This window comes from Balaenoptera ricei, chromosome 19 (assembly GCF_028023285.1).
Source record: "Balaenoptera ricei isolate mBalRic1 chromosome 19, mBalRic1.hap2, whole genome shotgun sequence".
NCBI lineage: Eukaryota > Metazoa > Chordata > Mammalia > Artiodactyla > Balaenopteridae > Balaenoptera > Balaenoptera ricei.
The window spans coordinates 27,571,196-27,596,474 of record NC_082657.1 but is presented as its reverse complement, the minus strand read 5'-3'; the positions used below and the strand labels follow the sequence as shown (position 1 = coordinate 27,596,474).

The window sequence follows — 25,279 nt, the reverse complement described above, 5'->3', positions numbered from 1 at the left end:
GCCTCTCATTTCCATTTAATTGGCTAGGGAACTCCTTGAAAATGGAGTCAGTCATTACATTCTGAAGCAGAGCTGCCTACTGAGATGGAGACTACAAGATCTTCTGGACATAGAAAGGATCACCAAACATAATTAAAGAAATAATGTACGATAAAGATATTAGAAGGAAATGTGAATAATACTCAGTAATTTCCAGTAACATTTGTTGGAAAATTAACTTTTGTTATTAATGTATAGCAATGGGCTCAAACAAGAGTCCTGAACTAGCAACCCAAATGCCCTGGGTCAGCTGAGTAAAAGGATTTAGTCCAGGTCAATCCAGGTCAGAAGTCAGAACCTGGAGTAGACCTGCAAACTCGTAAAAGCAGAAAGGCACACTAGTAAAGGGAAGCTGCAGAAACAGTCATGGTCACACATAGGAATGTGGGGTCATGCCTAACAGGAATCAGCGACGCCAATAATGACATATTTATCTGAAGACTAAGTTCAAGATTGGGAACATGAGAATACTTAATTCAGAGCCCAAGATCTAAGACATGAGAACGTTACACAGGACTGCTGCTCAGCAAGTATGGTGCTATGGATAGACTTTTGATCCCCAAAGTGTAGGCGATCCACTAGCAGCAGGGCCTTGTCTGGGAGCTTGCTGGAACGGCAGACTCACAGGCTACATCCCAGACCTGCTGTATCAGAATCTGCATTTTAAGGAGATCCAAGGCTCTACAGAGGAAGTTATTCCATCTTGTAAAAAACAAGAGAGGGGAGGGGAAAAAAGAGAAGAAGAACGGATCAAAATCAAATAGCAGCTTTGTTATCTTAGGAAAATCCAACTCCACAACCCCTAGAAAATAAGGCTGTGAACCAACCAAAATAGCTTAATATCAAGACTAACATCTTGTTCATAAAAGCTTGCTTCAAGACCCTGAATCGCTATACAACCAATCTAAAGCTATCATGTCATCAACTTGCCCAATCCCAACCAGTTCCCTATCTTGTAAGATCTGCCTTAAAACCACCCAACCTAAGTTCTAAAACCATATAAATATTCTCCCTTGACTGCCCTGACAGTCAATGGTTAAGAGCCAGAACATTTTGAAGTAGAAAGGAACATGAACAAGCATCTGGTCTAAGCCCTTTGTTTTATGGAAGAAATTTCACAATTTGCTCAAGAAGGCAGAACTAGTTAAAAATAGAACTAACATCAGAAATAAAATCTCTTGACTCCCTCTTTGGGGGGGTCTTTTTTTTTTTTTTTATTTACATTCATTATTTTGGCCTTTATGTCCTAGAGCAGGGTTCCCCAACCCCTGGGCCACAGACCGGTACCAGTCCGAGGCCTGTTAGGAACCAGGCCACACAGCAGGAGGTGAGTGTCAGGCAAGTAAGCAAAGCTTCATCTCCCGTTCCCCATCACTCCCCAGGCTAGCATTACTGCCTGAACCACACTCCCCCCCGGGGAAAAACTGTCTTCCACGAAACCAGTCCCCTGGCGCCAAAAAGGTTGGGGACTGCTGTCTTAGAGGATGACACTGCTTAACTCTAACATAATTTACCAATATACCCAAAACATTACACTTAGTGGGAGGTGTCAATATGCATCACGCCAGACTGAATATAAACACAAAAATTCACTTTTAACCAAAGAGATCAAAAAAGGTAAAAAATAATATAATACTCTCATTATTACCAGCATCATAATAAAAACAGCTAACATTACCATGTGCAAATTTGCATGCTTTCATTTATTTCTCATAACCCTATTATGTAGGTATTGTTATTATTTTCATTTTACAGATTTAAAAAAATGAGGTTGTGACTTATCCAGTCACATTGCTATCAAGCGGAAGAGCTAAAACTTAAACACTGAAGTATGCTTTTTTGTTTGTTTGTTTCACATAAAATAAGCAAAGAAGTTGAGTATAGTTATTTCAGCTGTTCTCTTGAAATTTCCATTTCTTATTATGAAAATAATACAGATTCCCAGCAATATATAACCTGGTTCCAAAGGAACATTTAAATAAGAAATACCGCTTTAATAACAATTTTCCCCAAAATACTAAGTTGTTTTCCAAGCAATTCCAGTATTGATCACTGCACTTTCTCCATGTTAGCTGTATAAGTGAACTATTTCAGCCACTATATACTTGGTGCACCTGTTCTTAACCTAGACTTCATTTCCTTTTATTTCTATTAGTTCAAGACAACTGCAATGAGAAGAACTAAAAAGAGCTCTCTTTTGTAAGTTATATACATAGTAACTGCTAGGCTGTGACCTGATGAGGTCTAACATGAAAACTTAGATTCTTCTCTAGTGTGTTATTTAGCCCTGTGTTTAATAGTTTTACTAAAAAAAGATTTTATATCATTTCTTATTCTGAAAAATGTTGAACTTACTCTAGGTGGCAAGATTTAAAAAGTTAGTATCTTCCCACTTCATTTAAAAGTATATCATTTCACGCTCCTTCAATACGATATTCTTGAAATTTAAATGCCAAGTTCAAATTTCTTGGTATCTTATGTAAAGTCTAAAGTGTGATAGACAAGACCTATTACATATCGTTGATCTTCTCTATGTGTAAAAATAAATAAATACACTACTGATGACTTACATTTTTATAAAATTGTAGATGAATAATCTATGTGATTTCCTCCATTTTTCCTGCAAGCGAAGCGAAAATCAGTACACAGAGACTGCTCAAGCTTTTTAAGCAAGGGGCAAAGGAAGTCAGAGCCATAAGTTTGGCCCTGGAGATGCTGTCCACAGCTAAAAAACAATCAAGAATGCCCTCAAGTCATAAACTTATTACACACTAGGGTCACTATTTTGCTTCATTTATTGTACTTCTTTTTTGAATTTGAACTTTGAACCTTTTTGGACTTGACAGTGGGGGAAATATATTTAGTATGAAAATATGTTATTATTCAAAAACAAATAGAAAATAAAGCACTGTAGCAGAGAATGTAAGTAGGAAGGGAAGGTGGAAAGGTAACCAGAAGACTAACAGCAAAAGATGCTGAACAGCAGACTCCAGGTTTACATTTTATCCTTTGGATAATGGAGAGCCGTTGGGGAGGTTTACGTAAGGGCATCATATGATCCAAACTTTAAAAAGATAACTGTTGGCAGTGTGAAAGATTACAGTAAAGTGGTGAGCCCTAGGCACAAGAGTCCACTTTTGGTTAAAATATTCATCCTAAGGCCTTGAATTAAGATAGTGACAGCAGGGATACAGAGGAGAGGGAATATTCAAGAAATATTTAAAAGGTAGAAAAATTAGACTGAGGAAAGGCTTAAATTTGGTACAGGTCCTAGGTACAAATATCAGCATCATGTAGAGTAATACAGAAGGAGAGTCTAGTGATAACTTCTAATCCTCAAATAGTTTTTTATTCCTTTAAATAATAATAATTAACTTTACATCCTGCTAGGATTTTTTTTTTTATCCTTGCACTCATTGAGCAAATGATTATTATCAAAGCTACAAGCCTATTGAGAATTGGGATTAGGTGGGTATAACAAATTAATTGTGCTTCATTGCATATTTCCATTAAAACAAGATAACATATCCAAACACAAGGATCTCAGAACTGACAGAAACAACAGATAAAAACTCATAAAAAGATTCGACAAAGATAATTACTGTCAGAAGTATGTAAATTAAGAAAACAAGTAAGTATTTTAAATACCTCTTTATTAAAGATATTTAACATGGACAATTCATTGTTATCAGGAGACCATTTAAAAGATGTTTAACACAAACAAAAGGTAAAGGTCTAAAATCAACTAGCTTATATGAGCCATATTTAAAACAGGCTCAATTTGAATGGAAAAAAATCCCATCAAAGCAGAAAGAATATCAATAGAAATGATTCATGCTCTCTACCAAAGCCTAGCATAATACCAAATGACATTATGTTTAAAAAATAAGACTTTTAAAAAATTATTTTTAAATAAGATATATTTTAAAAATGTATTTAGAAGTATGAAAGTTTGAAATGGCACCCAACGGGGCATGGCTCTATATACTACACTACATCATGAGCAAAGCCTAATAATTAATGATGCAGAGTGCATGTACTCTAGAGCTCCAAGTTTCTTACTACAAATTTCCAGGTGAAGTCACCTAACAAATCGACAGCTACAAACTGGTTAAAACCTAACAGTGTTGCCCACTTTGGAATCACTCAGACATAGGCTGCTCTGTTGTTCAAAACTTATTTAATATATTGTTTTTGCTTAAGGAGAGAGGCCACCTACATTAAGATAACATTGTCTATGGTCAAATTACATACATATGAACACACACACAGACATATACCTGCACGGAGGCTACTTGAGACCTGAGCCAAAATTTCCATCCTTGAAATAAGATCAGTAAATGCTTCTATCAAAACATTTAAAATCAAACATCATAGTAAGTTTAGAGGTTTAGTCCACTGCCCTTAACTTTTAAAGTGTGAGATTTGCACAACCGCCATTTAGTTACACAGATGAAAATTCATGACAGAAACATACTCAGAATACAGGAAAAAAAAAAAAAGATGAAACTGAAATCATCCTAAATCACAAGCTGTTAAAAGTTTAGATGTAAATTATATATTTTTTTATTTAAATAATAATAATAAAGAATAAGCTCCCCTACAGGCTGAAAATTCCATGCAAAAAAGAGTCCACTGACTGAAGCTGCAGCAAGCCAAGGTCATCTTTTTGGCATACTAATGATTTATAACTATCAACTAATCAACCATCAGGTATTTATGATCAAACACATATAAAAAGGACTGTCCAAAGCTCAACTGCCCAATCCTAAACCCTGTGCTTGTCCTTGCCAGTCTACATTCACAGCTTTAGCCACAAGACTCCACCTATCATACAAATAATAACATGACGGTTCATTCCATGACCAGGGCCTATATATTTGCAAAAATTCAAGTCCTATAAGACTTGAATCTTAAATGACTAAAAAGGAAGGCCATGGAAATGGTGTGAAGTTACTGATAATAAAGGGAGTATAACAATTAAAACAATAAGCTTTAAAAATTTTTAAATAACAAATTAAAAACTAATGATGTATATTTTGAAAGACAATAAAGAACACGAGACACATAATATATCAGAACCCATAAAAATGGCCAATTTCAATTATACACTTAAAAAGATTCTCACTGGTTCTATAAGTCACTTAATGTACTGTATCTGTTCACCTACGAAAAGCAACCTCCTCAAGAAATTTGTGAAATATGAACTGAAGGAGAAGCTATGAAATCAAGAAATTAAAAATAAAGAATAGTTCTTTTTAAGGAACTAAGATAAAGTCATATCATTGTTGGTAAAAGAAACTAATAAACTCTATAGGGAAAAAAGGAACAAATACTAAAATAAAAAACAGCAACAATTTTTTCACCTTTTTAAAACCACTTCTAATCAAGGCAGCCAAGGCTTATTGTGACAAAAATGAGAAAAAGTATGAATTTATTAAAAACACATCATAGGAAACTACAATGTACAATAACAAAGCATTTATCAAATTTTCAAGAACAAGTATATAACATGTGCAGTTACAATTTTCTTTTATGTGTTTTCTAGTCAGGGATTATTTTGAAATCTCTTTTGGGTCTATTTTCAAGACTCAGAAAAAAAAAAAAAAGACATGTCCTAACTGTGTAAGTGTTTACCAATAAAAACAAAACAAAACAAAAAACCTTTACATTTCCCACAAACCCAGTATCTTTTTTTTTTTTTTTAAAGTAGTGGGAAGGATTTTTTATTTATTTATTTATTTATTTTTGGCTGTGTTGGATCTTCGTTTCGTGCGAGGGCTTTCTCTAGTTGCGGCAAGCGGGGGCCACTCTTCATCGCGATGTGCAGGCCTTTCACTATCACGGCCTCTCTTGTTGCGGGGCACAGGCTCCAGACGCGCAGGCTCAGTAATTGTGGCTCACGGGCCTAGCTGCTCCGCGGCATGTGGGATCTTCCCAGACCAGGGCTCGAACCCGTGTCCCCTGCATTGGCAGGCAGATTCTCAACCACTGCGCCACCAGGGAGGCCCAAACCTGGTATCTTTTAATAGGTAAATCAAATGTCTATGTCTCTTTCAGCCTGAACCAAGAAAAGATATGGCAGCTCCTTGTGTGGTTTTACAGATTATTCCTCAGAAATACAATGATTAATCTCTGCTTTAAAATATGGACAGAGATTATCATAATGATATAAAAATAAGATATAGATTTATAAGAATTTGCTGCATATGCACACAGAAAATTTTCCTGTGTTAAATTTGGCCACATTCCAAAAGTTACTCTGTTGAGTCAAAGATACCGTACAAATGGTAGATAATCAAGGTGGCCACAGTTTCTGAATCAAGACTGATGACAGAGTCAATATTTGTGCTTTCACAGCCCTTCTTTATCAAAGATGGATTGAATGCCCCATATGCCCAGCAGTGTGCATTATGCTAGTTGTTAAACATAGAGATAGAGACATATAGCACATGGCTTCGGCCATTAGGCTGCTCCCTGCCTTCTCACCAACTTCCAATTTATTTGCATGATAGCCAGAGGATCTTCATAAAGTATTACTCAGGTCTTATCACCCTATTATTTCAAATTTTCTATAGTTTTCCCTTCCAATTACAATGAAATCCAAGTACCTTCAAGCCTCCCAGCACCCTGCCCCTCCCAGCCATCCCAGCCATCCTCTCTTTCCTATTATTGTCATTCACAGTGCTTTGTCCTTTGAGGATACTGTTCTCAAATAGCCAGCTCTATCTATCCCCAAGATCCTATCCTAGGACACTCCTCACCCCAGCTTCTCATTTGACTCCTATATCCTCCTTCAGCGCAAATGTCATTTCCACAGATGCCTTCTCTGAAGTGCCACTCTAATCCTGCAGGGAATACGGAGCTCACAAGTGGTGCTAAGCAGAGGAATAATAGGATCAGTTCTTTATCTTAGAAAAATCACCCAGATAAGAACTTGTAGAACAGACTAGCTAGAGAGGTGGTACAATGGGAGGTGATGGTTATAGGTAGCAAAGTTAAGTAGGAAACAACTAGAAGAGGCCAGAAGAGAGTTAGAGACTGCATGTATGCAAAAGCACTGGTCATCTTTAGCTTTGCAAAAAGTTCCATCAGGCTCTGAGCTCTCTAAGACCAGTATCATATACAGTCACCCCTTGGAATCCACGGGGGATTGGTTCCAGGACCACACCACCGCTGCCAAGGACAACAAAATCTGTGGGTGCTCAAGTCCCTTATATAAAATGGCATGGTAAAATTGATATAGCCACTATGGAGAACAGTATGGAGGTTCCTTAAAAAGTTAAAAATAGAACTACCATACGACCCAGCAATCCCACTACTGGGCATATACCCTGAGAAAACCATAATTCAAAAAGAGTCGTGTACCACAATGTTCATTGCAGCTCTATTTACAATAGCCAGGACATGGAAGCAACCTAAGTGTCCACTGACAGATGAATGGATAAAGAAGATGTGGCACGTGTATGCAATGGAATATTACTCAGCCATAAAAAGAAATGAAACTGAGTTATTTGTAGTGAGGTGGATGGACCTAGAATCTGTCACACAGAGTGAAGTAAGTCAGAAAGAGAAAAACAAATACCGTACGCTAACACATATATATGGAATTTGAAAAAAAAAAATGATTCTGAAGAACCTAGAGGCAGGACAGGAATAAAGACGCAGACGTAGAGAACAGACTTGAGGACACGGGGACGGGGAAGGGTAAGCTGGGACGAAGTCAGAGAGTGGCACTGACATATATATATACTACCAAATGTAAAATAGATAGCTAGTGGGAAGCAGCCACAAAGCACAGGGAGATCAGCTCGGTGCTTTGTGACCACTTAGAGGGGTGGGATAGGGAGAGTGGGAGGGAGACACAAGAGGGAGGGGATATGGGGATACATGTATACGTATAGCTGATTCACTTTGTTATACAGCAGAAACTAACACAACATTGTAAAGCAATTATACTCCAATAAAGATGTTAAAAAAAAAAAAAGGCATAGTACAGTCAGCCCTCTGCATCCTCAAACTGTAGAACCCTCAGATACAGAGGGCCAACTGTATTACACACTTCCCACAACATCAGAGAGGTCCAGTAAACAGTAGCTAATTTGACATGAGTGACAGAAGAGCAGTGAATATCGCCAAGATGCAAACAATAATCATCGGCATTCATTTATGGAATACTAGGCACTATGCATGTTGAAGAAGGGGAAGGCAACAACGGTTGGGAGCTCTGGCTGAGTTTGTATCCTAGCTGTGTGACTTTATGTAAGTTACTTTGCTTCTCTGTGTTTTGATTTTTCAACAGATAGTTAGCAGTCCTACAGCACAGGATTGTTGTGAGATTTAAATGTAAAGCACTTAGAACACTATTTGTCACATATTAAGTACTCAACAAAAAGTAGCTACTGAAATTGTCACTGTTGTCATCATCAACATTATAATCATTGTTGTTATTATTAGTACCATTACAACCACTAGATACTTCATAAACATTATTTCATCTTCACAAAAGAACTTATGAGGGATATACTATTATCTCCACTGTATAATTACGGAAAGTAGGTGAAAAAGCAGTTCACACAGTTTATAAGTTTCATACTGAGACGTGAGCCTAGTTTTATGAGTCGATATACTAACCACATTACATTATCTCTCAAAAGGGGCAGGAGGGACTAAGATGTGATAAGTAATATGATTTTCTAAGCAATATGATTTACTGAGCATTTATTATCCTCCAAGCACTCTTCTGGGCTCTATGGATACAGGAGTGAACAAAACAGATGAAGTCTCTTCTCTCATATGATACATGAGCTTCTCTATCTCTGTATAGAGAAGCTAAGAGAAAAAAATCAAATAGTGAGAGGTATACTAGAGTATCAAAATTAAGAGTGATATGTCTGGGGGCCACTCTGATTGAGTAGGTAAAAAGGCCTTTCTAAGAAGGCTAAGTTTAAGATGTGAACCGAAAAGACAAACAAAAGGAAGAAACTGCCCAACCAGCAAGATAAGAGATTATTCCAGGAAGAGGAAATAGCTATAACAGAGAGCCTAAGTGAAAACAAATTGTGTCTTAAGGAATCAAAGCATGCGTGGCTGAAGAGCAGTGGGGGAGAGAGGAGTATTCCATGAGGAGATTAGAGAAGCAGGCAAGAGCTAGGTGATTAGGGTCACCCAAGGGAAGGACTGTGGATTTACTGCTAAAGGTAATGAAGGATTTCAGGAAGGTGACATGATCTGACTTATATATTTAAAAGATTCTTCTCACTGCTGGGTAGAGAACAGATTGCAGTGAGGCAAGAATATGAAGACAGGAAACCAGGCTATTTCAGTAGTTTAGATCAGAGATGAAAGTGGCTTAAACTATGCAGCTAGGAGCACAGCTGGAGAAAAACAGGCAGAATCCTGTATATGTTTTTGAAACTGGAATAGAAAAGATATACAAATGAACTGAATAAAAAGAGTAAAGGAATGAGGAATGACCTCCCTATTTTTAGCTTGAGCAACTGGAAGAATATGCTTTAGTTTACTGAGATGGAAAAGATTTACGGAGGCATATATTTAGGGTAGGAATAGGATTAGAAAATAAGAGTTCTGTTTGGGCCAGGTTACATTTGAGATGCTCATCATATATACCCATATGGAAATTTTCAGCAGGCAACTAGATCAGAATCAGGAATTCTGGGGAGTTCCTCTTACCCTTTCTCTGGCTTTACAGAAGACTGAAGATCAAGAAAACAGTAAGAAGAAAATAGATTTTATGATGCACAATGTGGTATTCTGTAACAGTCTAAAGCAGTGAGACAAGCCATTGTACTCTTCATGAAATCATTTCACTTATAAAATCTGAAGCATCATCTTTGCTGAGGAGAATGACAGAAAGAGAGTAAGCTTTAAGGTCAATAAGATTCATGCCAAGGGAGTTAAGCCATATCATATGGCTTCTACTTCCTAAATCGTGTAAGATTTCAGGGCAGGACACAGTAAGAAGAGATCAGAGCTCCCAGCAGGATACAGTTAACATAGTGCTCCTGAAAATTCCATCCTACATGAAGGGAACCCATAGCATACCCAATATAAGCCCAAAATCTCTTCTAACTATACACAAAATAATGACTGTTCTCCTTGTTGTCTAATAGGAGTTTCCATGGAAACTGTCAAAAACCATTTCTTTAGACTTGTAATGATTACTGACAAAAACGAAATCGACTTAGATTAAAACGAGAGGTAGATTCTGGTTAATCTGATTCCATCCAATTGTATTTTAGCATGACTAGTTTTCTTAATCAAATGGCTACCATGAGGGTAGATACCAAAATGAGGTAAAGAGATAAGCAACTATGTCTGCTTTTGTAAAATCCTACTCTTAAATACATACCAGCAATATTGTAAAAGACAAACATTTTTTAGGAAAGATAAAGAATAAAATTTATTGGGCAGCTATTAAATATCAAGTGTTTTGCATATAACATCTTGTTTAATCCTCAGAATAATATCTTCAGGTAGGTTTTATTACTCCTACTTTTACAGAGAAGGAAATCAGGTCTAAAAGATGTAAAGTTACTTGCTCAAAATCAAACAAGTATTAAACAACAGAGCGAGGATGAGATTCAGGTATAGCTGAACACAAAATGTGTACACTTTCCTTAGGCTCTTAAAAGGGGCCACAACACATAACAGTCCAGGAGCCTCAGGCCTATGGTCTCTTTAAGCCAAAAGAACTTTATTAATTGGTTGACTATTAAATTAGGCTGAAACAAGGCTGCTATATAAGTGCCTAAAAAGAAGAGAGTGTCAGACACACAAAATAAAAAGTTGAGTTTTGCCCAGAATATACAATAAAACTTTACCAGGTATCGATATGCCCATCAAATCAAATAAATCAAATTAAATTAATCAAAAAACCTAAAAATAAAGAGAAAAACTCAAGTCACATGCTGATAAACTCACTGAGACACTGATAAACTTACAGAGTCAAGATAGAGATAAGCCAATGATTCATTTTAAGGAATAATTTTAAAAATTATCTTATCATCTAAGAATAAAAGTAAAAATGCCATGACATTTCTTACCTCATCACAAAATGCCATAACAATTACTACAAATAACTGAACTTGTAGTGCCAATGTAATTGCTCTAGCTGATCAACTCTGCTAATCTAAAATATAACTGTAGTAGTCAAATGAGAAATGGAAGCCATCTAAGTTACTGGATGCTACACTCCTTCCCTAATAATTAGTTAATTCATTTTGGTTGTGGAATTTGCCTATAAATTCATTGTCCTGTATGTTTTACCACAAGGCTCTTTAAAGAAAAACCTGGACATCCAGATCTCTTTTTAGATTTAAGCAGTCAAAACAAAAGAAAGTATATTCAACCACAGCACATACGGACACATTAGCATTCAGAGCACAGCTCAAGCATGCACGCATGGAAATGCAGGACACACTAAATTCAATAAAGAGCAGAAATAAAGAAAAACATAGCAGAAACAAATCCAGGAGGAATAAAGAGGGTTAAAATGCATAAAACGATCTGGGTATATCAGAAACTAATTTTCCAAAATCAAGATACTGGCTTTCACTTTTGGTAACATTAAATAGTTTCTAGCCAAAGGTACCAAGGAAAAGCTCAGCTATAAACCCAGGACATTCTTTAAAATGACTGTTAAATGAAATCACACCATTATACACTCTCCCACAGTTATAATGTCCAAGGAACTACAATAGCAGAAAACAAATCATTTCCAACATAAATGAAGTATTTCTAAATTAGTAAATAAACTATAAATGCAAACCACTCTATTTAACAGATAAAAGTTTTATTTCTTTATAGTTATCACTAAGTTTTGGTTAGATGAACCCCAAGTGTCTATACTGAAAGTAATTTATAAGGAATCCATCTTTTAAATGGCTTATAACGATTAAGTTTGGTATTTTCCTATTTAGTTTCTTGGTGCATTCTATTTTGATTTAATAATATGGTACTGGAAAAACTTCTTGTATATGGTTTTAAACACTCTATGTAATGTTAAGCACAGTTCTTAGGTTTTGAAATTTTCAGGACTATTGATGCATAAAAGCATACCTTTAGCATTCTATTTCCCAGTAACTGCTGAAGGACTTTGTCAGTGCTGAAAACCCATCAAGCCCTTATTAAGAAAGCCAAGATGAAAACGAGAGCCTGATGCTTAAAAGAAAGCACAGTTCAAAGATATATGTCCTCTTGTTCTCTTAGTCCAAAGAGTAAATCAGAAATCAACTGGCAATGTTACATATACTATTTTGTCATTTGGCAGATGACAACTAAAGACATGGGTCATTATTGTTCCTTAAAGTATAAGCTTTGTTTTCTCCTGTTTGTGACTCTTCCGTAAGCTATTTCCTATTTCTTTCCTTCAAGATTTTTCCCCTCCATCTTGCCAAAACAGGGCTTGAAATACAAATGGAAATAAACGGTGGGGGAACCACCTCTGAAAGGCTATGGTGAAACCAAAAAGAAAGAATTTTTCACTGCTTGACTGGGTCATCTCACATTTATCTGTTAATGAGTCCTGAGGCTTGAATATTCTGCTTAAGGCACACTAAAGACAAAGCAGCCTCTTGCCAACAGGCTTTTCCCAGTGTTCACACACAAAACAGGTTTTAAATGGCCCAAGGTGGGTCACAACCCACAGAAAAAAGCCATAAAGACTTCAGTCTTCATTTCAGCTCTATGGCCACTTAACAAAGCCCTTCTCTTCCAGATACATTCAAAGGCCTGTGTTCCTAATGGGAATCCATATATGGTCTTTCCTGGATGCATGGACCTCTTCCAAATTGTTTTCAAGACCCAGGGCACTCATCTGGAGAGCAATTCCACAGCTTTCATCCAGCTTGCAAAGGGTCTCACCAACCTGACAGTCTAAGAGCCACTGCACCAACACCTCCTCCAGCCCTTACACCAGGAAGCCATGGGATGGAAGGCAAAGCACATGGCCTTGAAACATAATAGTCTCAGGACCTGGGACAACTTGCTTCAACTCTGTGGGCTTCCCTTTCCTGTCTATGAAAATGCATATAAAAATACCTACTTCACAGGGAGGTGATGAAGAGAAAATAATTGGGACGCTGACCAAATTTTTCTACTTTATAAAAGTTACTTTCTTATGCAAAAAGACAAAAATTATTGAAGCTTTTTATCTACCCAGGTGATAATTAAGCCTCCCAGATACTGAGGAATTGCCCCTGGTCAAACAGAGCTCGTGTCAAGACAGGGGCTCCACTCTGCACTTCTCATGCTTCTCACACCACAGACCACGTTCACCATACAGTGCAAACTTGAGCCCAACAATAACAGAAATGGTGCTCAGGCTTGGGCCCACCAAATAGGAAATAAAACCAAAATAATATCATATGGTGACAACAACCTTCAGAAACAAAGGTATTTAAAATTACCAAGTGACCCTTTTAGGGTCTACACACTTACCAGACCTTAAGAAAGCTGGTGGAGAAGAGACGACTGCATCAGGTGAGCTGGCCATTTCAAATTGTTGACTCTAATCATAAGCATCGCAGGCTAAACTACAGCAATTTTCAAAACTGTTTAGTGAAGGTTAGAAGCAATCAGCATTAGATTAATTGAAAGCAGTGTGAGCAGTTATTAACATGATGGGGTGTGCAACAAAGGCAATAATTGAGGTTCATTATAATTTTATTTTCTCTTTTATGACTTGAAAATTTGATTTTCTTTGCTTTGATAAATTACATTTGCTTATATGGATGAGGCAGGAAATATATAATGACCACTTATTAAACATTACGTAAGAGTAGCATCGAGTAGCTCTATTGAGCAGTGAAGTGATTATGCTACTATGTAACAATGCTCAGAACTTTGCAGTGGCATCTATATCATAGTCAGGCTAGTCCAAGTTTCAAACAAAACTCACTTTATATACTCCTCTAAAAGTAACAAACAGAATCAGGGTGATTGCTTTTAATGACACAGGAAGTCAATGATTCACTGAAGAAAGTTTATAGTCTACACATCACAGCTATCAGAAGAATCTGAAACCTCAACTAATTTGGAGGGATGACTTCAAATGGTATCTCTTTTATTGCTATGATGTAAACATATAGGAACATCCAACATTTATATAATACACTCAACTACCTTGTACATGAAACTGGATTTAAGTGACTACATTCAACAAGTTAAATAAAATTTGAGTTTTTTTTTTTCTCAGTAAAGAAAGAGAAGGTAGGTTTTCAAAGCTTACTGTTATGACACGCAGTTCAGAGGAAATTAAGACTGGAGAAGAAAATAAACCCTATACGTTTATTAGAGGAAAAGAGAAATGCTGTAAAAATATACGTTGAGGGTAGAGCTCAGTTTCCTGTAAGAAAACTCCAGTTACTCTCTTTGACCGGAAATTATCAACTCAAAAACCCTTTTTATAGCCCAAATAGACTCACTGTTAGTGATCAACTCAATACTTTAGTATGACACAAAAAGTTTGAGAAAAATGTGAAACAGAAATATATGTGACTATTCTAAGTAACTGTACTAACACTAAAATGTACTAAGGACTAGTTTTTGAAAAATTCTCTCATACTTATGGTAGTTTTGTTATAACCCTAAGTAAATAAGTGCACAACTATTTTTAAGGTTTAAAAATAGAATGGAATAAGCAACAAAGATTGGGTGGATTTCTCCTGTACGATTTATGAAATGAGATACTTTCTTCAAAAAAAAAAAAAAAAAGACAGCTAAGAACTCTGTTGTCTTCTGCACAACAACTAAGAACTTCATGAACGGGAAAAGCCAAAATATAATGGGGTAGTATTAGCTGAGGGAAAAAAAACAAAACGCTTAATACCAGTGCAGATGCATAATTAGTCTTCCTAGGGCTATGTCTTTCAATGTTATCAGATTATCGACTTTGACATTATCATCTCCCAACACTAATTTATATAGTAACAACAAGCCTTCAAAAGGGAAGATTCTTAGATGAAGACTTGTCATTCCACCATCTTTCCTGTTTATAGGAACACTTTTTAGCTCGAGATTACATCCAGCCAGCCAGGAATAAGAGAAGTTTCAATCCTGGATGTCAGATGAGTTATCAGCCACAAGTGCTAACTTCAAAGTGTGACTTTGCAATTTGAACAAGTCAGTTCAGGACGCTGTAACTGTGTAACTGCCTGCGCAGCGTTTTCTGACCTAGGTGACCTCGGGTTTGGGAGCCACAACTGGGAACTAGGCGTCCTGGGGCCACTTGCCAAGGGAAGGGGCCCACTTCCTTCTGAGTCCTAACTATGCTCACCGTGACCCCCTTCGTGGCCTGAGGCCCTGTCTCCCTCAATTTCTGCCCCATAGATAACTGGCTAGATCTCAGAACTTGTAATGTGAAAAGGAGATACGAAATAAGGCAACAAGCAGCCGCCAGTTTTCTAGAACCAGACCCTAGTCATATGTAAAAATGAAGCTATCTGACTTTCGGGGAGGAATACAGACAGGGAGGGCACTCCCGGGAATGTGGCCACCGCCTGATTTCTAAGAAGACTCCAGGAGAAGTCGGCACCACCACCTACTTTTCGAGAGGGAACACACACGAAATATAGTTGGGGAAGCAAAACGGAGCAAAGGTGGGACCACCACCTAATGGGGAAAGACATCAAGAGGAAGCCAGGGACCACCGCCTGCTTTCTAAGGGGAAACACGCGGGCACAGGTTTATTCCAGGAATCCCACCTGCCTCCTGCCCAAGGCTCTTGACGGGGAGTACCCTCTACGGTGCGGGGGGGAAAGGGTGGCGCCCCAGCCAGCCAAACCTGAGCGCTTGATCCGGGCTCTTCGCTCCAAGACCTTCCAGCTCACTTCGTCCACGAGCCCCGCCATCGCGCTCGGGCCACCGTCTTGGCCACCGCCCCCGGGGCCGCCTGTCAGCTCCTCCCGGCCGGCCCCGCCCCCCCGCGCGACACTGTCGGGAGGCGCACCGGCCGGAAGTGAGCGCGAGGGCGAGCTTCAACCTAGCTTCGCGGCCTCCCGAGCGTCAGAGGGGCAGCCCTACGGGAGAGTGAGACGGGGGCCGGCCGCGGTCGTACGGGCGTCGGGGCTACGCTCTTTCTCCCTCGGCCAGCGGCACGGTGCTTTCCGGCTGCCGTCAAGCGCAGCAGGGGGCCGGTGGGCGAGGGCCGAGGGGCTGCCATGGCGGCGGCACGCCGGCTGCTGGGCTCCTGGGTGTTGCTGGCGCCGCTGCTTGGGGGGCTCGCGCTGCTGGGAGTCGGGCCGGTCCCGGCGCGGGCGCTGCACAACGTCACGGCCGAGCTCTTTGGGGCCGAGGCCTGGGGCACCCTGGCAGCCTTCGGAGACCTCAACTCTGACAAGCAGACGGACCTCTTCGTGCTGCGGGAAAGTCAGTGCTTGCCCGGCCCTCCCTCTATTCGCGTGCCCCTCCCGGTGTTCCCCACACCCCTTGCCCGGATGCCCGGTCCTCCTGCATTTCCTGGCCCTTCTCGCCCAGCCCTGGCTCTCCCCCTTTATTTCCAGCATCCTTGCAGCTTGCCTGTTTTTTCCGTCTTTTCCAAACCCAGGTCCTGGCCTGACCACTCCACAGTTTGATCCACCCCCGCAAGCACTGGAAACACCCCGGTTTTTTGGGTTTTTTTCCTGAGACGACCGCGGCCGTCACTCACGCACCCCGCCCTTCTCATGGAATCAGCTGCCTTCCAAAGTCCTTCCTAATTCCCAGTAGTCTTTGTAGCTTGCCTTTACGTTCCCTGCCAAGGCCCCTTCATTCCTGTCGGCTGTATTTCCTCCAGTCTCCCTTCCCCTTTGATGAACTGGAAAAGGTGCGACCTGACAATTTACTCTCGTAGAGGACTTCTCCCTCCCTCTTCATTTACCTTGTTCACCCTCCCCTCCCTTTGTCAGGGTCCCAGCTTTCTTAGAAACTACTGTTCCTTCCCAAGGCCCTAAACACTCCACAGTTCTCACAAGTATTTCGCAGGTATTACTAATAAACCCAGTGTCTCCTTGGAAAAGGATTCTCAAACTGCAGGTTTTTCTCCCTTCTGGGCTGCCCTAGTCTTTTGTGTGCAAAAGACTTCCTTGCTTTGGCCACCACCCTAGTCTTCCAAATCTCTGTTTTCTTTTCCAGCTTGAGGTTCTTGGGAGTTCTTTGCTTTAACCATCACTAAACAAACTTTTCTTTGTAAATCTTGATGCTGACAATGGGCATTAGAGGGTCTTAGTGTTCTCTAGTACCCACAAAGCAGGTACTGTTTAAGGTCAAGGCTGTGAAAGAAGGAAGTGAAGCACTTACAGAGTTTGACAGGATCTTGGCCCAGATCTCTTGGAGTCCTTCTCAGGACTCCAGGGTCTCTTGTGGACCTTGGGTATTTCCCCTATCTTTGTATGACTCCATGTATTGCAAGAAGGGTGCATACTGCCTAACCTATAGCCACTCCACCCAAACTGGAGACAGAGATTCTCCCCTTAACTTTAAAGATGCCCTGTGTTTGACTAAACAATTTCAAAAATCTGTTCCAATGAGTGCTCATTGAGCTCCAAAAATGCATCAACCTGGAGGATGGTTCTGTAGGAGCCACAAGAGGGTAGTCTTGGAGGATTCAGCTTTTTCTGCTTAAATATGACATCATGTCCTAGTTACTAGTCAGACACCTACAGTAGGAGTTTCTGTGTCCTTGGTGTGATGCATCCATGCAATGGACTGAACAGCCTTATGAGAGGCTGAGTTGTTAGGTTTGGGGAAGACAAGACTTAACACATAGTATAGTTATAAGGCATATTCTTTATATGCTTCCTTTAAGTCAATCAGTCTGACTCCTGGCAGAAGTCATTGATTTCAATTTGCCTTGACCAACTACCTTTTTCCTTGTTCATCCTCTAGTTTCCCTGCTGCTTTGAATATCGAATTTGTGATACACTGTTAGGAATCTCCATTCCATTAGTCTAATAGGACCAACCTTGAGAGGGCAGACGAACTGGAGTAAAATAAAAGTTTTCTTGTTGAAAACAGTGCCCAGAAAGCTTCTTGTAACCACTGATTGTATGTCTCACTGGGAAGCATTTTTCTAACGTATACTCGCTTCTTTTAGGAAATGATTTAATCGTCTTTTTGGCAGACCAGAGCGCACCCTATTTTAAACCCAAAGTAAAGGTATCCTTGAAGTAAGTACAAATGTATTTGTTTCTGTAAAACAGTCGTTAGTGTCATAATAGATACGCAATAACTAGTTGGATTGTCTTTGAAATCAATTTTACTCTAAAGTGGTGTTGTGATACAAAACCACTAGTTATGAGGTATGAAGCAAGTAATTTGTTAGGAAAATTAGTGAGCATACCAAAGTTTAAAAATGATTTGCTTTAAAAACTAAATAAATAATTTTGAGTGGAACCAGGTCTGTTCCTACATAAACACCTTTCAGTCCCTTGCAATCTGACATGCTTTCTTGAATGTCTTGGGGTTTGTCTCTCATCCTGAGTGTGCCTGTGGGAGCAGCTCAGTCACAGGCTCATGAGGTCAACTTTGTGTTTTGTGGTCTGAGGGAGGAGTTTGCAATGGGGTCAATGACCTCTGTTCTAATTTTTCATTTATTGACTGATAGGTGGTGACTGCTAGATAACTCATAGGTTGATTTTGAGGAAATTCAAATCAAACTGAATTTTTTAGATGTTCAAATAATAGTTCTATTTTTTTTATATGACTGGCATTGCATGAAACACAGTGACCTTCATTGATAGTGAGCCAACACAGTTTTGAAACTATAAGAAACAAGAATTGATCACTGTCTGGAGGAAGAGATGAGTCAGTGCAGGCTAAAGTGGCAGCTTCTAGAAAGTTATGGGACTTGTGCTTGACCTTAAGATAAGTAAAATTTAGGTGAGGGCTTTCAAGTTTCAGGACACAGCATTAACAAGAGATGGTAGTAAAAACAGCAGGTTGTGAAGAGGAGGTGGAAAGGTTTGCCTGACAGAAGTGGAGGGTACACTTTGGAGAGTTATGGACTAGGAAGATGAGATCAGGGCAGACTAGGAACCCTCATAAATATCAGAAAGAATTGACCTCAATCCCAAGAAAAGTGGGGAATCATTACAGGTTCTTGTTTAAAGGAGAGGTGGTGAAAACGGTATTTTAAGTTGATTTGATTTACTCGTTAACCATGTGCAGGATGAATTAGTATGTAGAAATATCAGAGATTACTTTGGAAACTGTTCAAAAAATTTAAGAAGTCCCCATATGGGGTAATGAGTGCTCAGATTCTACAGTATTTAACTTAAACTCAGACATATGTAAAAAGATATTGGCCTTGAGTTAGAACATTGAGGCATTGAGGGGAAAGTTATAGATGGATAAACAGGAGATTATCCCTCTTGAGAAATGTTCCTTGATACTGGATGTCAGCATGCTTGGATTGGGGAGGGAACAGAAGTTGATAAATACTACATCCAAGAAATGAACTGCCTAGAAGTGGTTTTTCATGGAAGATTAAAAGTTAAGGAATTTGTGGGCTATTAAAGACTTGGGTTCCACTGAGTTTTTAAAAAATCCCAATTTTTCTTTGACTAATGTAATGTTTTATATACTTACAAAATTTAGAAACTCTTGTATTTATTTAGTATAGTTTTCAAAAACTAACTGTCCTTCACTGTTTTCTTCCCCCTCTCCCCTGTTCCTCTCTCAAATGCAACCACTTTTAAAACTTTGAGCTGTTTCTTCTGATGTTTATTTCCATATTCTAAAATAAGTTTTTATACTGTAATTTCTTGAGTTACCATCTTCATCTCTTGGATTTTTTGTTAGCATAGACAAAGATTTAGCATCTTTAAATTGGCTCCATCTCCATATAGTTGTATCATATTTTAGCTTGGTCAGTAATCATTGTATAAATTCTGGCCATGTAGATTATGTGTACTTCAGAGCCAAGCAGTATTCAGTATTTCATTTCTCTATGGTTTTTCCTCCAAGAGTAAATGATTGTTTTTTAAAAAATAAATTGCACAGTTTTCTGTGTACATATCCTTAATTGCTTTGCAGATGTTCCATCATACCTGCCATATACCTGTTGTGCTTTTTTTTTTCCCCATTGAGTCCTCTGCACTCCTCCCCAATCTGAATTCATTCTCTAGGCCTTCTGCAGAGTTACTGTTTGGAGACTTTCCCTTTGTCATTCTATGTTTGATCCCTATTTCTTGGATCCTGTGCCATTTTGTTCTTTGCTTCTTCATTTACTTCACTGGAGTGTATCCTTCAAGAAATTCCTGAGAAAGGATGCATGGGTATGTCCCTCCATTTCCAAAACCTTTTTCTACTCACTCTTTGATTGGCCTGTAGTCTTCTAGCTTCACCAGTTGCTGGTTTTAAATGCATTGCTATTCTTTTTCCTAATCCTTCAAATATGACTTATTTTTAATTTTTGAAACTATTAGGGTCTCTTCTTTATCCTTTTTCTCTGAAATTTCATAATATGTCTTGGTGTAGACTATTTTTCATTCGTTACTCTAGCCTCCCTTCAAGCTGGAGGCTTCTATACTTGGGGCCTTTTTGAAATGTTCTTATATTACTTCTCTGATTATTTTTTTGTTTTCTCTTTCAGGAATTCCTACTAGTTGTTTATTGGACTGCCTAACTCCATCCTTTATTTCTTTATTTCATTTGTGTTTTTGTCATTTTGTGTCTTTTTCCCCCCGGGAAGTTTTCTTAATTTTATCTTCAGCCTTCTATTGAATATCTTTATGTTAGCTGTCATATTTTTTTTTTTATCTCCAAGAAGTTTTCTTTGTTCTCTTATTGTTCTTTTCTCTTAGCATGCTGTTCTTTTTTTTTTTTTAATGGATGTATTTATGTCTTCAGGTGTGGTTTTGAAGTTTTCTTTTGTTTCCTCTGTTATCTCTGTTTTTTTCAGATTCCTTATTGCTATTTGTTTTGGCTCTCTTTAATACTCATAGTTTTCTTTAAAAGGCAGGTAACTCTTTATTATACTATATTAAGAATAAGGTACTAAAGAGCTAATTGGAAACTCTGCGTAATGGGACTTACCTCCTGTCTCCTGCCCTGTGGATATGTTCCTGGCTGACTGGCATCCTAGGAATCTGGCACAGTTGGGGGCAAGGACCAAACTGTTCCTCTGTAGACTTTCCAGTAACTCCCTGTTTTTAGCCTAAGGCCAATATCTTACCCTCTCCTGAAACTTACATCTCTAATGCCTGAAACTTCCCAGAAGTAAACTACTTGGTTGTTGGCATGCTGAGCAAGAGGGACCATCACAGAAAAGGTGTTTTCAGCCTTACACTTTACTTTGTCTTCTGCTATTTCGGATGACTCCAAATTCTGAGCCTTTCAGAGGTTCTTCAGGGCAAAAAGCTTCTTGAGCCTTTTCTCCAAGCACTTCAGCTTATACAGTTGACCATTGAACGACATGGGTCTGAACTGCATAGGTCCACTTACATACAGATTTTTTTTCATTAAATACATACTGCAGTACTACACTGTCCCCAGTTGGTTGAATCTGTGAATGTAGAACCAAGGATGTGGAGGACCAAGTATAAAGTTATACCAGCTATGGATTTTCAACTGCAAGTGGTCAGTGCCCTTAACCCCACGTGTTCTTCAAGGGTCAACTGTAGTTTTCTTGCCCTACTAAGGCAGAGCCTTTCATGATCTCTTTGTCTTTGAGGGTTATGCTCTTTTTTAAAAAAGAAATTCATTCCATATCATTTTAGTAGGTTCTTGAAAGAAGAAGAGATAAATTCATGTGTCAGTCTGTTATTTTGTAAAGTTCGAATTCCTATTTTTTTTTTTTTTTTTTTGGCTGCACCCTGCAGCATGTGGGATCTTCCCTGACCAGGGAACGAACCCGCACCCCCTGCAGTGGAAGCACACAGAGTCTTAACCACTGGACCACCAGGGAAGTCCCTCGAATTCCTATTTTTACAACCATAAAGAAGGGCAATTTTAGGAATAAAATCTGCTCAGGTTAAGTTCCCATCTAGTCCTTTGTAATATATTACTGTCTATTTCAGGGTACTTTTTGACTCCAAATCATTAATTTATTTGAACAAGTATTACTGCCAGGTATGTGCAGTATAGGTATGACTGCACATGCATACATACACAGGTACACATACAGAGGTATACACTTACATGCAGCTTGCTACATAGTAGCATGTGCAGTTGCTCTATCATCATTTTTAAAGACCAGCTATTTTTCATGGAAAGGTTAAAGTATTGTTGGAATTCTTTGAGGAAACTGGCATTACAAAAAATATTTTATCATAATGAGGATCAATTTTAGAGGCCAACACAACTGAATTTGAATTCCAGCTATTCCATTTAACTAGCTATTTAACAATGAAAGCTACTTCAACCTCAGTTTCCTGGTCTGTTCAGTGAGAATTACGATACCTATTTCAGGTGATGGAGATTATCAGATAATAGCTATTAAGTACTTGATGTAATATCTGAGACATAGTAAGTAGCTGCATTAAAATAAAGCTATTATTATGTTGTTTTTCTTAATTATTCTTACCCTTGTCAGTATTTTCCTCATTTTCACTTGAAGTAAAACCTATTATATATATTTTTATATTCTTGATGCCGTTCAGAAAATAATTATGCATAGGCTGTTTGGAAACTTACTGTCTTGCTGTTTGTTCTTAAGTAGAATTAAATGTAAATTGAATTTAAGGCCTATTTTTTGATTGGGTCACTCAGACAACATTATGACAGGACTCCAGAATGTTTTGTTAAGTTTTCAAGGTTAATATAAACCATTTTAGAATATTTTATTATTAAAAATGTAGAATTAAGTATGTATGTTTTGATAGTGTATTGCCAGGTTTGGTCAAAAAGAACTTATTTTTCATTGTGAATCTTGAAATAAAATGACTAGTTTTCACTGTAAATTTCAAATCTGCATTAAAATCTAAAATTAAGTAATTTATAGATAATATCTTTTATAAAATGACAGTGATTGATACCCCTCAGTGCTTTAGCAATTGATAATGAGCCTTCATTTATGTTACTTTTTTTTTTTTTTTTTGGCCGCATTGTGCTACAGTTCCCCGACCAGGGACCTAACCCCCACCCCCTCATTGGAAGCCCGGAGTCTTAACCGCTAGAATGCCAGGGAAGTCCTTTGAGCCTCCATTCGTATAAACACCATCCATATGTCCTGGTATCTTTGACAAAAGAACTAGGTGAAAGGATTAAACCAATGCTTGAACATAAAACTGTGCTTCCTCTTAATAAATATTTCAGCTTTTTCTTGTTTCTTAAAACCCTCTGCGTTCATCCTGAATTCTTTCATAGACCAAAGAGGCCTACATACATGAAGGATGATAAGCTATTAAAGAAGAGAATGTAATTAATCAGTTCTGTGACTTTTTAAATTTTGCATTGAAAATATTTTTGTATGGTGTAAATATAGAAGGGTCCTTTTCTGTTATAGCTCTACTGGAATGTTTGTTTATTAAAATGTTTGTTTCTTTTAGGAATCACAGTACATTGATAACAAGTGTAGTCCCGGGGGATTATGATGGAGATTCACAAATGGATGTTCTTCTGACATATCTTCCCAAAAATCATGTCAACAGTGAATTAGGAGCTATTATCTTCTGGGGACAGAATCAAACCTTAGGTGAACTTGTTTTAAGAGTTTTTAATATTTATCACTGGATATTAAAGGAAAAATATGCCTGGTATTCTTAGGTAAATGTAACAAAAATAATGTTCAGAAATCAGTTCAAAAATGCAGTTCTTGAGTGTCAGTAATTGTCTCTAAAAACTTCTTTAAAAGTCTGTTTTCTGGTTCTTCTTTTTCAACCTAGAACTGGTCTGCAGTCAACTCCAGGGAACAAAATCCACCCTGTTAGCTTAAGGAAGAGAGAATTTATTAAAGGGTTTTTATGCTTTACAGAGTTACTGTGATGGCTAAAGAACACACACGAGGTTGAAGTTTCAGGAACAATCCTCAAAGCCTTCAAAGAAGCTGCTGCCTTTTTACCATCAGAAAGTGGCCAGTTGCACAACAGGTGCCAGAATGACACTTGCTCACCAGCAAAATTGATGCCATGCACCCTCCCTCTTAGTACTCACAATTCAGTGATCAGACATTAAGACAGAAATGGCAGAAACACAGCCTTCACCTCATTCCTGCCTTGGCAAAACTCACCATATCTAATTAGCAAGGCTTACATTTTATTTAGAATCTTAAATGCAAGGGTATATGAGAAATGCTATTTTTGGTTTCTAGTCTCCCCAGTACAGGAAAGCACAAAAAGTTTAGAGTAAAGGTTGAGAGTCAGTCTACCATATGTACCCACAAATCTTCGTCTTATCTGAAAAGCCAATTAATTATACCTAAATGGACACCTTTGTTCATGGAGCCAGACTGAAGAAGGGAGGAGGAGAGGAGGGCATGGACGTTTTAGAGTCTAGTAGTTTTGCGTGTATTGGGTTCTTTATATCAAAACCTTAATTGTCAACTGCTCTACTGCTAAATTGTGTATAAAGAAGACTCATCTAAGAGATTTTCAGAATGAAGACTCAAAAGGAAGTTATTGTAATACTGGTCTTCACTGTAGAATAAACTCTCCCAATAGCTTATCTTTACAAACTTGATGTCCATTTAAGTTAGATTTATAGTGTCTCATTAATGCTAATAGTTGGAATTAATTAGAGATGAATTTTGAAAAGAATGAAAGGGTATTTTTCCCTAAGTGCAAATATCAAAAATAATGTGTTATAAAATGCCTTTTCATTTATATATTTTCTTTTCTTTTTTTTTTTAACAGATCCTTGCAATATGACCATACTCAACAGGACTTTTCAGGATGAACCATTAATTATGGAGTAAGTATGTGCTTGCTTCCCTTTGAATGATTTTAAGCTTACAAACATAAAATCTTTCACATAGGAAACTACTTTGCTAAGTTGTATTGACTCTAAATTCATTCTCCCTTTAAAGCTGATAGGGGCCTGTCCTCTTAATTATATATTTATTTGCCATGATGGAAGAAAGAGAAAGGTGAAATTCATTATTTTGCAAAGAGGGAGAGATTGGTCTTTTTGGTTTTGTTTGAAAAGCTTTGAATGTGTCCATGATGGATCTTTGTTGATCCTAGCCATGTCATTACTCAAAGAACTAAGATAACTGTTTTTGGATAAAACTGTTAGTGCTTGATTGACAGATAGGAAGGGTAGAGGATTTCCTCTAGAGACTTAGAAAGATTTCTATATTAAG

At 38.2% G+C, this 25,279-nt stretch overlaps 2 protein-coding genes across 5 annotated transcripts in view; one reads left to right on the top strand and one right to left on the bottom strand.

Moving 5' to 3' along the window:
- PHKB (phosphorylase kinase regulatory subunit beta) overlaps positions 1–15,981 on the bottom strand; it is a 198,863-nt gene extending 182,882 nt beyond the window's left edge. For 2 of the 3 annotated variants that reach the window (XM_059906033.1, XM_059906034.1), the window contains exon 1: positions 15,845–15,981. In XM_059906033.1, the coding sequence (XP_059762016.1) occupies positions 15,845–15,911 (67 nt within the window). In that variant the 5' untranslated portion in view covers positions 15,912–15,981. Of the gene's footprint in view, positions 1–13,500; positions 13,614–15,844 lie in introns of all 3 variants that reach the window. The other variant, XM_059906035.1, reaches the window with a different exon arrangement.
- A 137-nt stretch (positions 15,982–16,118) lies between these two features.
- Positions 16,119–25,279, top strand: part of ITFG1 (integrin alpha FG-GAP repeat containing 1) — a 267,814-nt gene continuing 258,653 nt past the window's right edge. For both annotated transcript variants that reach the window (XM_059906036.1, XM_059906037.1), the window contains exons 1-4: positions 16,119–16,428; positions 18,134–18,206; positions 23,529–23,674; positions 24,831–24,888. In XM_059906036.1, the coding sequence (XP_059762019.1) occupies positions 16,221–16,428; positions 18,134–18,206; positions 23,529–23,674; positions 24,831–24,888 (485 nt within the window). In that variant the 5' untranslated portion in view covers positions 16,119–16,220. The remainder of the gene's footprint in view (positions 16,429–18,133; positions 18,207–23,528; positions 23,675–24,830; positions 24,889–25,279) is intronic.